This window comes from Camarhynchus parvulus, chromosome Z, assembly GCF_901933205.1.
Source record: "Camarhynchus parvulus chromosome Z, STF_HiC, whole genome shotgun sequence".
Taxonomy (NCBI): domain Eukaryota; kingdom Metazoa; phylum Chordata; class Aves; order Passeriformes; family Thraupidae; genus Camarhynchus; species Camarhynchus parvulus.
In genome coordinates, this window is record NC_044601.1 from 37,815,276 (window position 1) to 37,828,996 (window position 13,721).

General features: G+C 38.3%; 1 protein-coding gene across 1 annotated transcript in view; it reads left to right on the forward strand.

Moving 5' to 3' along the window:
* The first annotated feature begins 10,979 nt into the window (after positions 1-10,979).
* Positions 10,980-13,721, forward strand: part of SLC28A3 (solute carrier family 28 member 3) — a 37,825-nt gene continuing 35,083 nt past the window's right edge. The window contains exon 1 of the mRNA XM_030968942.1: positions 10,980-11,096. Within this exon, the coding sequence (XP_030824802.1) occupies positions 11,040-11,096 (57 nt within the window). The 5' untranslated portion in view covers positions 10,980-11,039. The remainder of the gene's footprint in view (positions 11,097-13,721) is intronic.

Sequence of the window (13,721 nt, forward strand, 5' to 3'; positions counted from 1 at the left end):
GAAAGGAAGAGAAAGACATTAAAGAAATTGTGGAATTAAAGTATTAGGAAAGTCAATTAAATTTATCAGGAATTTACAATAAATAAAGCTGTAGATTAAAGCAGAAACATGACTATATGGAGCAACCAAGGTAAAAACATAGAAGAGATTAATTAGAATACATAACTTCAATATTACATGTGGCATAAAGGTGAAGATTAAAAGCCTGAATATGACATAGGAAGATAATCAGATAATCAATGTCTGTAAATGGAATCCAAGACTCTTAACAAGAATATAATTTTATATGCAGCAGTGGGTTAATTATTCTGTGCATATTCACTATCAGTATGATAGTAATTAGTACTACTGGCCATGGTTAAGGTTTGGGATCCTTATATTGAGAAAGAGAGGAAATCCTTACTTAGGAAGGCTAGATATAAACTTAGGAAGGCTAGATAGGAGTGATTTAATATAAGTGGTGAAAAAAGGAAGATTACAGTTAATCCAAGTAGTATAGATACCACAGCAAAACAGAAGGTGGGATTTCAGTGTCACTGGAGAATGTGGGCAGGGAGCTGGCTGTTCCTGCGTCTCTACGAAGGATCTGGGACCTAGGATGATCTCTCTATTTGGGAGCTCTCACAAGCAGCAGGGGAATCTAGCACTCTCTTTTGAGTAAAACTTTGACTCTTGGCAGGAAAATGCATATGAATGTACACTAAAGAGTGCATCTGTCTATATGCATGGACCAGATATTTTTCATTATTTCGTCAGTGTATACATATGAATAATCACGAGAAATAAGGACAATAATGCTTACATGCACTATTGAGACCTGAAAGACAGCTCAAAAGACCAGTGCTTGCTAACACTGTCACTTTAGAATAAACAGAGACTTCATGCTCTGACAGTTTCTGGTGTGTGGCCTATCTGGTGAACCCCACACATATATTGTATTTCTGCTACCAAGAAATGTTTCTCCTCTGCTTAAAATTACATAATTTATTAGAGCTTGTTTCCCCTTTCCAAGAAAGAAAGGGGTCAGGAAGGTCACCTAACCTTTCATAGTTCTGCACATCAATCACTACGAGGACTGTAATATGATTCCCACACAGTGTGGTATGGTGCTGCCTAATAATTAATCTTATATACAGCTAGTGCAAGACCGCTCTGCAAGGCAATTTGCTTCCAGTGGAATTTTCGAATATACTTTAAAGCACTTAAGTGTAATGCTTTGTAAAATTAATAATCCATCACAAATAATTAGAGCTGTCCTTAGAGGACTTGGCTAGTCAGGAACAGATGTCTTGTGTTTATCTTACTGGTTATGCATGGCCTGAAGAGTCAGTTTTTCTGAGAGAGGGTCTGACTTGGATGGTAGTTAGCAGCTCCAGAGGGTGTCAATGGACAGTCTGCTTAATGTGAAAGAAATCCACAAAGGAAGGTAAGATTCGAAAAAGAAGTAGCAAGTACTTTCTCAGTGGTTAAAGGGACATGTGACAAGCTATTTACTTTTTTCTTGCCCATGTGGTATTCACTATTCAACTGGCAATTGCTAGTCTTCTGCAACACAATATCTTTTCTCTCATTATGCTCTGTACCCGGTTCCATAATTAACTGGTACATCTTGCCCTCAGGTTGCAATTCCTTCCTGCTTTTAAACTAATTATGTACTTTTTAGTCCAACAGTAAACAAATTATTTTCCCCTTCGCTACTTTTAAGCTAGGTTTGACTCTTCACACATTCTGAATATGCCTGACTCACTCTACTGTGTTTTGTTTGGATACTCAACAAAGGTTTGGAAATGGATCCTGGAAGGATGAGAATTTGACTTTCTTCACTCTCACTTCTTAAAAAGGTCTAATTTATCCGCCAGTAACATTCAAGGGTCTCATAGACCTGTACAGGACAAAACACGTGAAATTTAAAGATGTGGAGAAGTTGCAACCTGCATGAGGTTTGCCAAAATTCAAAGGAACTATATGGGGAATAAGAAGACTAAAGTGAACAGAATCCTCTGTGTAGAAGCTTTGTGCATAGGTATCACCAAATTTCAAAAGTGTTTTTAGTTCAAGCTAGATAAACAAGGTAGTGTCATCAATCTTTGGATCTAGGTTACACAAATCTGGTAGACAGCACTCTGTTGCTGAAAAATCTGGAAGAAAAATTACACTAGTGATAGGGTGAAATGAGATAGATTACTTTTTTCTGTCAGCAACATAGTGAAAAAATGTCTTTAGGTTATGCTGTGTCAGTTTCATGAACAGATTACTCTATCAAGCAGAATTTTTTAAAATATTCAAAAGGTCATTAGGTCAGGAAATATTTGGATGAAATTGTACTAATGAACCAGCAGTACATACAGCCTTCGGTACAGAAACATTATAATAAGCTTTGGAATTTTTTTATGCACAGGCAAAGGAGAGCTGCAAAAATGAGACTGCAAATACAGATTTCCCACTAACAGATTAGTTGCACAAACACAGGATCCACTGGTGAAAGGAGGAATAATTCATGGTACTGGCTGTCCAAATCCACTTATGCCCTGTTAAGCCCTTTGCCTTGACAGACAGGATGTAGTTTTGTGTCTCTTGAACCTTAAATGAATGTCCCAAATTTCTTAGTGAGGAGTGGGAGATTGCAACTCCTTATACTAAACCGTGCGTAGAACACATATTCTTAGGCGTAATTCCAGGCTGGCTATCTTGCAAGATGAGTTCGACTGTTTCCAAGACAAACCAAACAGAGCAGGCCGTGGGTGAAACGGTCCTGCTGGGATGACACAGGGCACAAACACCTCCAGACTTCAACAGTCAGTAGATTTCAGCTGGAAGAACTGGTCTGGGAAGCTCTGCTGTGATGCTGGGGCAACACAGAGGTGTCCATATTGTTCTCTAAGCCGGGTCCTGCCTGAAAGCAATCAGGATGATAACAGTTTATCCGTGTTAACAGCGGTATGTTAAGAGCGCTATTAGGCACTGTTGACCTCTTCTCTTAACACTTCTCAGCTGCTACAAAGGCTTGAACTTCTAAATATCCATTAACAATTCAAAAGATCATCTTAAATTGTGCTTCTCCCACCCCTGGAGGCAGCAATTTTGAAAAATACCCTGGAGTTCAAACCCAGTGCACGTATTGTCCTTAGATGGTGTAGTATTTCAGAACCTTGGAATATATTTTCTCTTCTGAAGCATATTTTACTTTGACTTCTGCATCTGGTCTATAAATGCAAAATACCCAGATAGAAAAAATATAAAAAGGGTGTTTAATCATATTTAAGTATTTCAACGAACCAATTTCTTGATAATCAAAGGGAAGAATTCTTTCTTGTAAAAGGTTTTCATGCTTCTATTTCTTTCAAATTGCATTCAGCACTCAAGAAATGACCTTTAATAGAATCATGCTGGGTGTTCCCATTGCATCAAGCAGAGAGATGCTGTATCATCTCTAGTGCATCTAGGGAACCAGTATGAGGGAGAGATTTAGCACAGTAACTTAGAATTCAACCTCATTTTTCTTCAAGACTTTATCCTCCATGCTGATCTCATTTTGGAAGATTTGCTCTTGCTGTAGACCTCTGCGCTATTGGATCAAAACCTCAGTGTGTGTTTGCACCGCTTCCAAATCATCCACTCCACCAGAATTTATGTATGTAATTAAAGTAGTATTGTTTAGTGGAAGTGTATGAGTAGTGTAGTTGCCATTCTCTCAGAGGAAGTATCAGCATCGCACAAGAAAAAAAAAAAAAATAAAACTCAACCAAAGCAAACAGACAAACAAAAAGTAAAAGTTAATGAGTAAGAAATTTGCCCAAGCTTTTGTGTTCTTAAGGAGCCCCTGACGGTAGAGGTGCTGTAAATTAGAGCATAACCCTTAGCTCTGTTATTCCAAAAATAGAAGCTTGCTGAATTGTCAGTGTGACCAGGTGATGGTTTTTAAAAAAGGAAAAATAGGGCCATTTGCTGGCAGTTAAGGCAGTCTTACAGAGATTTCAAGGTTAAATCTCTCATCAATGCTGCTGTTTTTCAAATCTAAGCAACTTGGACTGCAGTTGAAGGTACAGTGCTGTATAAAAATGCTCAACCTCACTTCGATGTTTCCAGCTCTATAAACTGCGCCGGTCGCCATTTTTACAGCAGTGAATCTTTGTTGTCTGCATAATGAGTATCTCCATAGGGAACCAGACTGAGCACTGTATATTCACAGTAAATAACCTTGGATCCCAATAGCAATGAGTGATTTATCATTAAAGGTAAGGAATGTAAGTACAGAATTTTCTTACTCTCTTCTCATTCCTCAGCCAGTAAGGGTTCCCACTGTCTGATTTAAGCTTCTACTTATCATCATCCTCTTGTAGTTTCGAGCTCCAGAAACCCTATTAAGTGTGCAAAGAAAGCAATAATCACACAGAAGAATAAGTGTTGTGTTATGAATATAGCTTTTCTTGTAGACAGATATCTAAACACTTTCAGAACTTTTGCTCATGTTTTTTAGTTTTCTGATCTACGGCTGTCCTATTTTTACTCCTTTTAAAATCCTTTATCATAAGGAAAATGTTAATTTGTGCTGCTAGAGCTTAAAAATCGATATTACACTTGCACTTATACTGCACTGGCAGGATATCTCTATTTACTTACATAGAAAACAGTTCAAGAAGTAGGTAAGCAGCATTGTTTGGATTGTAACAGTAACAAACAAATACACAACAGGCACTGAAGAAAAAAACAAACTATCGACTTCTCAGATTCTCACTTCACTTTTAAACAAGTAATAGTAGTTTATGCTGGTTTATACCAAATTGTTTTGTTTTAAGAATACTCTCTGACCTGTACACACATTCACAGACCGAGTGCTAGTTACAAAAATTATTTCCTGTGATATTTTGCAGTGATAACATAATGCTTTCGTGGAGAACCAAATCTCTCAAACAGAGACCACTATGAAGGTGGTGCAGGACTCCCCATTGCAAGTGCTGCAATGGCATCTTCACTGGATCAGATCAGACTCCTGAACTGTGTAATTGAGATAAATTTTTACAACCCTAGTGATTCTGCTAGATTCTAGTCCTATACGCAGGATAACTACCCTAATAAGGGCATAATAAATTCCTATGGGCTAACTTTAAGTACCTACAAAACATTCTAATTATCTTGGCAGTGGACAAAAGACTATTCGACCTTATTATTCCTACATATGCTGGAACAGTTTCTAGTCGTTATTCAAATCTTTTTATCTATGCACATTTTGGCCCGGAGGAGCTCCCAGATTACTCAGTTCCTCCACCCAGGATATCCATTGACACATTTCAACGCGCAGGTAACACCTATCAACGTGTCTCAGCCTCGTATGGGGGCTGCCAGAATAATGATCTGGGAATGCAGCACCTGGGGAGATCCAGAGTCAACTAGGCAGCTGCTTTGAGACAAAGAAAGCTAGGAACTCAGTGAAGTAATTTGTCACAAATGAGTCCACTCTCTCACCTGCACAGAAACAAGCTGGGAAGTTCCCGTGAAGCAATACAGGTACACCCAGAGGCACACCTTTGTATACACAGTCCTTGCAAATGCCACCCACACTACCACTAGAATCACAGAAAAAAATTGAATTTCTTCCTCATATCACTATTATAAAATGATTTCCCGACGGGGTTGGTCATACCTGCCTTTGCAGGAAGTGCAACAAGTGATTGTACCTGTAAATCACTTTGCTCCTCAGAGGTCTAGTTTTTCACTGTAGGAGTGATTGGTTGTCTTGTTGACTCACTGTAGCATTTCATCCCACTGGGATGGAAATTTTGCAAAAAAGTAAAATTATTATAAAGTAAAAATAAACACTTGCACAGGATTCCTTTTTTTTTTTAACTTTACGCTGATATTTGCCACAAGGTCAGACACAATAGCCCTCAAAGCCCTTGACTTTCCTCCGAGAAGTCTTTCCCCCCAAATTCATTGCTTTTGTTAAACATGCACTGCTTTTGCAGTGCTTTCATTCTGTGAAGGGGCAGCTTTAGTTCAACTAGGAAGTATGCAAATGTTTCATTTCTACTGTCACAGAAAAACGAGGAAGTGAAAAAACCAAGAGAAACAAGGAAGAAAGTAAGTCTGCTCAAATTCATACTGATTTCAAAAGATCACAGAGGGAGAGCTGCAAGACAGAGTAAGAGCTGGAGATTTACTGGGCCAGAGTCTGTTATGAACAGAATTTGGGTAAATTTTATTTCTGTAGAAAAACTAAGTTACAAAATTTAGACCTGGAGTTGCCGCGGCAGTATTGCTTGTTATGTTAATTACAAGTCGTTAGAGTTAATAGTTCTTTTTGTACCACTTAACGACCCTAGCCAGGGCAGGGTGATAGCCCTCCCTTTGTATCGGTAAAACCCTGCCCTAAGGCAAAGGTACCGCTCCCAGTCAGGGAGAGAAAAGGACATCAGAATATGCAGATTTTGAGAACCAGTGTACCATGGGACGTATTGAACTTATAAAAAACCCCAAAAACAACGAGCCAAATATAAGATTGAGAAATTAGAGTGATTCTGGGATGTGAAGAACAGCGTGCTGGACCTGCAGAGATGTTGGGAGACCTTGGTGCCCCTCGCCCTGACTGCAGAAGCTGCCTGAGACCAGGACCTGAAGCCGGGAAGCAGGGAAAAGCGGGAAAACACCGGGGTCCTGCCCAGAAGTCCTTATGAGGATCGGACCCCCCCGGCTCTGCCCCTCGTGGACAAAGCTGCACATCCTTGTCCTCTGAGTCACGGTGGAAAGAAGATGGAGACTGCAGACCCGTTGAGCTTCCCAATCTTGAGCTGATCACTTTTAATAAAGGCATTAAAGAATAAAAGTCTCCAGCCCTGTTTATTTCAGAGTCTAGGACGAGTAAGAATCAAACACTGAACTCAGAGCAGAGCCTGGGAGAAATGGAGGCAGCACCCGGCCACTCAGTCACCTCATTTACAGTCACTTTGTACAAACAAAACGATTTTTAAAAATGGTGATCCAGGGGTTTGTGTCCACATCTCACCAAACTTGGCACCATTTTGATTTTTTTAAACTGTTTTTATCTTACTAAGAGCTTTTCACTGTCTGCTTTACCCTTAAAAATGTAAGAGCAGTACCTGAGAATTTGGAGGGGAAATGCCCTTTTGATAAAAACAAGTTCCAAAGTCACACTCTCCAAGAAAATTTGTGTTGAGGGACAATTTTACCCACATAAAAAATTGTCCTTCCTTTCACCAAGATGGTAGTTTCTTCCCTTCATTCTTTATTCTCAAGATGATGCGGAGGTTATAGTTTATCATTGACACTGGTATGATAATATTTCTAAAAACTCAATAGTCCATACTGCAAACACCTGAAGCTTGTAGGTTATAGGCATCAACAAAAAAAAAAAAGGTTTTGGCCCATGTTTTTTCAAATATGGAAGGTGCCTTTTTCACTCAGAGGAGTCAGAAGAGGGATAAGCAGGACTGGCTAGATAAATGTTAGGATTTATAGTAAAATGTAACTACTTGCCAACAATTTGTCAATGGTAATCATGGTCTTTTTCATTCACCTTTCCTCTGAGGTGCAGTTTACTCAGGGTATGTATGAAAAATTGGGGTTTGATTATCTCAATGATTTTGACATTTTTTACTGAAATGTTCTTGAAATCTCAGCTGTGTAATATTAACAAAACTATACATAATGAATAGGATCAATTAAGAACGTAAACATTTTGAATTTTTGAACTTTGCAGGTTCTAACTATAAAGTTGCTTCCCACAGTTCAACAACGAAAAAAACCAGCATGAATCTACTCTTTTTTAGATACCTTACTCATTTCTTCATAGTCCTGCTCACCTTCTCTATGCACCTAGCAAATTATTAAGAATCACGTTGCTATATATTTGCCTGCTGTGTGTACAGTAAGCTGCGCTGTTGGTCAATATTTTTATATTACCCAAAAAACCCTTCTGGCTTTCACCAGTCTGTGTGCCAATTTCAGGGCAAATTGAGCATTGCTGTGCTCTTACTTGAAGAACAAAGAGGTTCTGAATGCTTTACCATGTGACTAGGGTTTCATGGCAGTCATATAGCAGGGGTAAGGTTTCATTTGCTAACAAAATATTTTACTTACTCGACACAGTATTCCATATCTTTGCCACTCAGACTTCCAAGCAAAAAGCTCAGCTGAAAGCCTCTCCTACTAACAAGATTTCTTGTTTCCTTCACCTGCATTAGAATACAAGGAAAAACACTCTGAGGGTGTGATTACATTATTCTCCCTTAAAAATTTTCCGGGGAATGAGAGAAACCACCTTTCCCATGTTTTGAGGAAAGGATTCAAGAAAATAGCTGGTTATAGTCAAACCTTTTTTAAAAACATTGATTACAAAAGTTTATTCATTTTCTACATTTTGGTCATAGGTATGATGAAATAACAGTAGTTTGCTGTGTCAGCTCTACATACTATTGTAAAAATACCCAACACATTAACATTAAATTTTCTTTAGTCTGTATGTAAAAAGTAGTTTCTGGTTTTCCAGATTGTTGTTTTAATACAATAGAATGCTTTTCTTCCCTAGTTTCTCAGGCCTGCCAACTGAAAAAGCAGCATTCTTTCAATAAATTCATAAACTTCTACCATTAAAAATGGAAGTGAGAGGCACCCAAGAAAATTATTCCTTCAAATGTAAATAGACTTCCTCCATGTATTTTTCACACTAGGAAAAATATAAATCTCATTTACATGTGAAATTCAGTGAGACAACTAGGCCTTTTGATTGGTCCTCCTCTAAATAAGACAAAGAGATTCCGGAGTTTATGCAGAAATAGTAGGATGGAACATAAAGTTTCTTATCACTGTTCTTTGGAAACAACGCTAAGATAATTGTAAATTTTTTTCTCTGCTATTTGTCAGTAGAATTTTGGCAATTCATATTTGTTTCAGCCTAGCAACTAATCCATTCTTGCAAAAAAACACCCTAAAAATTTTAAGAAGGTGTGTCTTTAATGCTTTCTGGCAGCCAAGAGAATCACATAAGAGGAAAACAGATGTCCAGGTTGGTTATCAGTTGAAATGGCGGCATGCCATATTCCTCAGACACGTAACATATCTTGATACAAAAAACACATCTTCAAGTAAGTATTTAAGCTAACCAGAAACAGGAAGGGTTTAATGTAAATCAAACATTAAATATAATTCTGACTGATCATGTCAAAAAATATCAGTGAGTTATCTAATTTTCTTTAAATATATGGTCCTCTGTCCACCAAAAAATAACAAAACTATTTCATAGTTTTTATAGTGAGTTCAGGATTTTTCTTGGAGGTGTGGGGATTTTTGTTTTAAATATGCTATGAATTTTCTAACATAAAATAAAATTCAAAGGAGGAAAGCACACTGAAATTATTGAATCGGTGTTATTCTGAGATTTTTTTAAATGAGAAAAACTGTTTTAAAAATTATCTAATGAGTTATATAATGAGGACAAGGAACTGTCTTGTAATAGTTAGGATGGTAGAACTTTCTTCCATCCATGCAAATGCAGATGACAGATTTTAAGATTGCACAGACTGGATTTGAAAATTATTCATTTCATTGTTTCTTCTGTTACCTTCTTGTGGTAAAAGCATGCTCAAACTTGGAAGTGGGGGGAGAGAAGGGAGAAAGGAAGGGAAAAAGTAGCTGAGGTATGCAGAAATCAGCAGGCAATTGTATAAAAACTTGGTAAAGATATTTGCAATTATTTCTTGCTGAAGAATATTGTGCAGAAAGAAGTAATTAGTCAAAAAACGTCCTCTACTCACAGGGCAAATACAATTACCAATAAACAAGTTGATTTCAAAACCTGGGTCTCCAAAAATATTCTGAATACTGTAAACCTAAAAATCACTAAAAACCATACACTCCTGGCCAAAAATCCCCAGCTAGTCCTCATTTTTGAGCAGTAGTTATAATATTCAGAAAGCAACAGTATGATTTATAATACTGTAAAACAGTTGGAAGATTACTCAGAAAGATGCATCATCTTATTTTTCATGTAATTGTTCATTATTTTGAATAATATATTCAGTCATGCCAATCCATTCTGGTTTTATACGTAAAACAGGGCACAGTTTTTTGCTTTTCACAAGGTGAGGCATAACTCATGACATTTTCCATCTGCATGTAAAAAGTTATGAATGTAGGCAGATAATGAATTCATAAATATACTTTGCTGTATTTCCAAGAAACAGAACACTGTCATTTTTACTCTTAAAGGCAATTTTTATTCACACAAATCCTGTCTGACATCCTGACTGTAATACTGCTAGTGTTTTCAGGACTTACACAGAACAAGCTGTATACACAAAGTCCATAGTCAACAAAACACATGGGTAAGAGGTCCAATTGATAGTTTTAAGAACACCTATTTTCAATACTGCAAATAGCATGCCTGAAAAGTATCAAAAATACTCTTCAGTTAAAGGTGAGTAATCTGAGGACAGATGATCAAAAAGACTCTGTGCCATGAAATACAGGATGCCAACTGAAAGTGGCTTTACCAGACTTGTCAGAGTTTTGAGTGTTATTCACGTTTGAGTGTTATTCTTGTTTTTTTATTCCTGCTAGGGGAAGTCCCCGGCTACTGACAAAAATAAAGCTACCATGATATCACAAAAACAATGGCTTGAGAATACCTGTTAAACAAGGACAAAAATTTGTTGGCCTCTCAAAATCTGGACATGGAAGTTTTCATCCCACGCAAATGAGGAAAGACAGAAGTCATACAAGTACACACATTTGCCTTTAGGACTACCCAGAGATATACTGTATAAACGATGTTTTTTGGGCCTGCAGGTGCCCTCCATTCTTGTCTCTGAAGGCCGTTTTCCAAGCTGGCCAAAAGGGGCTGCGCTAGCAGAGGGAGAAGGTGGAGCTAAGTGGGAGTAAGGGTAACCTGAGAAGGCCTACAGCTAACTTGACTTCAAGTGGTACCGGTACTGTAGGTGGATTAACCAGGTCCTGACTGATTCTGTCCTGTGCTGCAAGTAGCTTCCAATATTCCAGCGTTCACCCAAAAACTCCATACCAGGCACATGGAACTGACGGAGACCAACCGTGATCACTCAGGAGTGCGCAATTTGGCCTTCCAGGTAAGCGTGGTTTCCTTTGCTTTCTGGGGAAGAGGAAACAGTTAAAAACATTGAACAATGTTGGATTCAGACCCCGAACAAAGAAAAAGCATTTTCTGCGCTCTGCCTGCAGGTATTTTACATCATTCTACGTGCTGATACCCTGCCAAAGTACACGGCTCTTGTGAAAAAAAGCTGAGCACAATTGACTTATTCAGGATTATGCTCTCCTCAGTGGTATACAGCTAGCTTTGAAAAGTGTCCTGACTTGGTAACATTTCATAGGCTGGTGGATCTCACAACTGGCTCCCATCTGCTCTATCAGTTGCTGATTTTTTCTGAGGATAGGTCATTTACAGTTCTGTTGAAGAGAAGGGCAGCATTATGCAGCAGACACATAACTCATCAAAGCAATGTATTTCAATAATATGAGAAAAATTATAAAGTAATAATGTAATCATAGTGAGCCATAGCATTCTTCCATGCATGAAGTAAGCGCAATTGTCTTCTGCTCTCGAGAAGAGTGCAAAGAGAAGGAGCCAACCCAGATGATTTTTGCATTTTCTAGGCATAAAGTAATATTAACAGCCGTTTAAAAACCGCAGATTTCATAAGCGGAAGAACAAACCCCCGCAAACAAACAAACACCACAAAAAACAAACAAACAAAAAACAACAAAAAACCACCAAAGGTATTTATTTATTTATTTATTTATTGTTTCCCAGTGCCCAGCATCCCTGTGCTTTCACTGGAATTAGAGCAGACACAAACAGGAACTTGCGAACTCACAGCCGGGCTGGCTGGCTGTACTTGTTGCTGAAAGTAGAATAAGTCGGGGAGAGACAGTGGCTGTGAAATACTCTGGAGGGCTATATTAACAAAGCAGCTCTTTGCTCTCCTTTGCGGTCTCCGATCCATACGCTGCTCCTGATCTCAGCTAGCAGGAAGTGTGTAGCTGATGTGGGTATCTGCCGGCACTGTCCAAATAACACAGAAGGGGCTTTGTAAATGCTAAGCATGTGGACTATTATATAACATCACCGACATTCAACTGCTCTGTATATTTATTCATTGCGCTATTCGGACAGAGAAGCCTGTCAGGGAATATTTACGGAATGTAGGCAAGAGAGTTAACTCTTAAAACATGATAGCCCAGTGGTTAGGCCTTTCTCCTGAGTAATCAGAGCGCTCTCAACTCATCTGTGCTTCGGGAACAGATGGATAAGCAATTTGAACTTGAGTCTCCATCAGTTCAAGTAAAAGAGATAAGAGGTTTTATCCTGTGTTTTCACACAAAATATGTTACTAAACTAGTGCCATCCGCTTCCTAAATCTGTACTTACAAACTCAAAAAGGAGAGGAGTCCCTAGCTGCAAAAGCTCGGTGTTGAAGTCTCTTAAATGGCATAAGCTGAAAAATCACCTTTTCCTCGGACATCTGTGTAGCACAGTATAGTAACCCGGGTTAACCCTCTGCCTTACGCAGCTAGCTTACCTGGGCCATTTTTATTTACTTCTACACGGTCTTATCTCTGTTTCAATATGTAAGTCACTCCCTAGAAAAAGTAAGACACAGAAGGAAATAGGTAAAATTCTGTATATAAGCAAATCACAGTAAAAGCCACTGTGAACCACCTAAAAACTAAACAGTCTCATCATGTCCCACTATTTCTTGTGTTTAAAGCTTTCCTTGCAAAAAGAGTGAACATATAATTCCTCCAAAATAAATGGATCTTTAAGCAATGAGTATCTTACCTAAACCACAAAATATAGAAGTATTCTGGAGAAGGTGTAATTTAAACCATTTTAAGTATCCGTGCAGAGGTATCATTTTAAGTATCCGTAGGTACCTTCAGATGCACCTGAACCACTTAGTGATTAATGCACATAGGGATAAAGTAACAGACAAGTAAATCCGAGTTAGGCGATTTGTAAAGTATAATAAGTTAGTAAAACAACTCTCAATGTAATACAAAGCCGCTCAAAGTTAACAAGTGATCGATGAAGGATCATATATCAGACCTTTATTAAGTCAAGAATGAGAAGCACTGTGCTTTGTGTTGCAAAGGGATGCTAACGGGATGAAGAAGTTGCAATATAGAGTAGTCTGCTTTTTGATTTGTCCCACAAATCGTCAAAGAGTGATAACTATGAGCTCTTCCCAAAATCTCTGTTGCTATTGATATGTAAACACGCACATCCATTTGTATGTACTGTGGTAGGATTTTCACTGCATCACTATTTTCAATAGTAGTGTAGTACACCCTCATTTAAAAAATGTGAACTTTCAGATAGGATTGCAACCGTGCAGCATGAAGTTACATTAATACCATTAATTGCATTTTTAAAAATGCCTGGTTCTGCAAAATACCAGCTACTTCTTTTGTGCACTATGCAGTTTCCACTTGAGTGTAGTGTTGGAATTGCAGGTCATGCATTGTTACCTTGGGATGCCAGTACCTAGGAGACTCAGAAGCAACTTTCCCCCTTATTAACAGCTCAAAATGGTCTCAAAAGACAACAGACAATAAACCCCAAACGTATACCTCTGCTGTTTCCCTCTTTGTCTCTCTCCCTTTTGGTATTAGGAATATCTCAATTACCCACAGCCATCTGGGTGTAATACAATGGGTGAGCTTTTTTTATA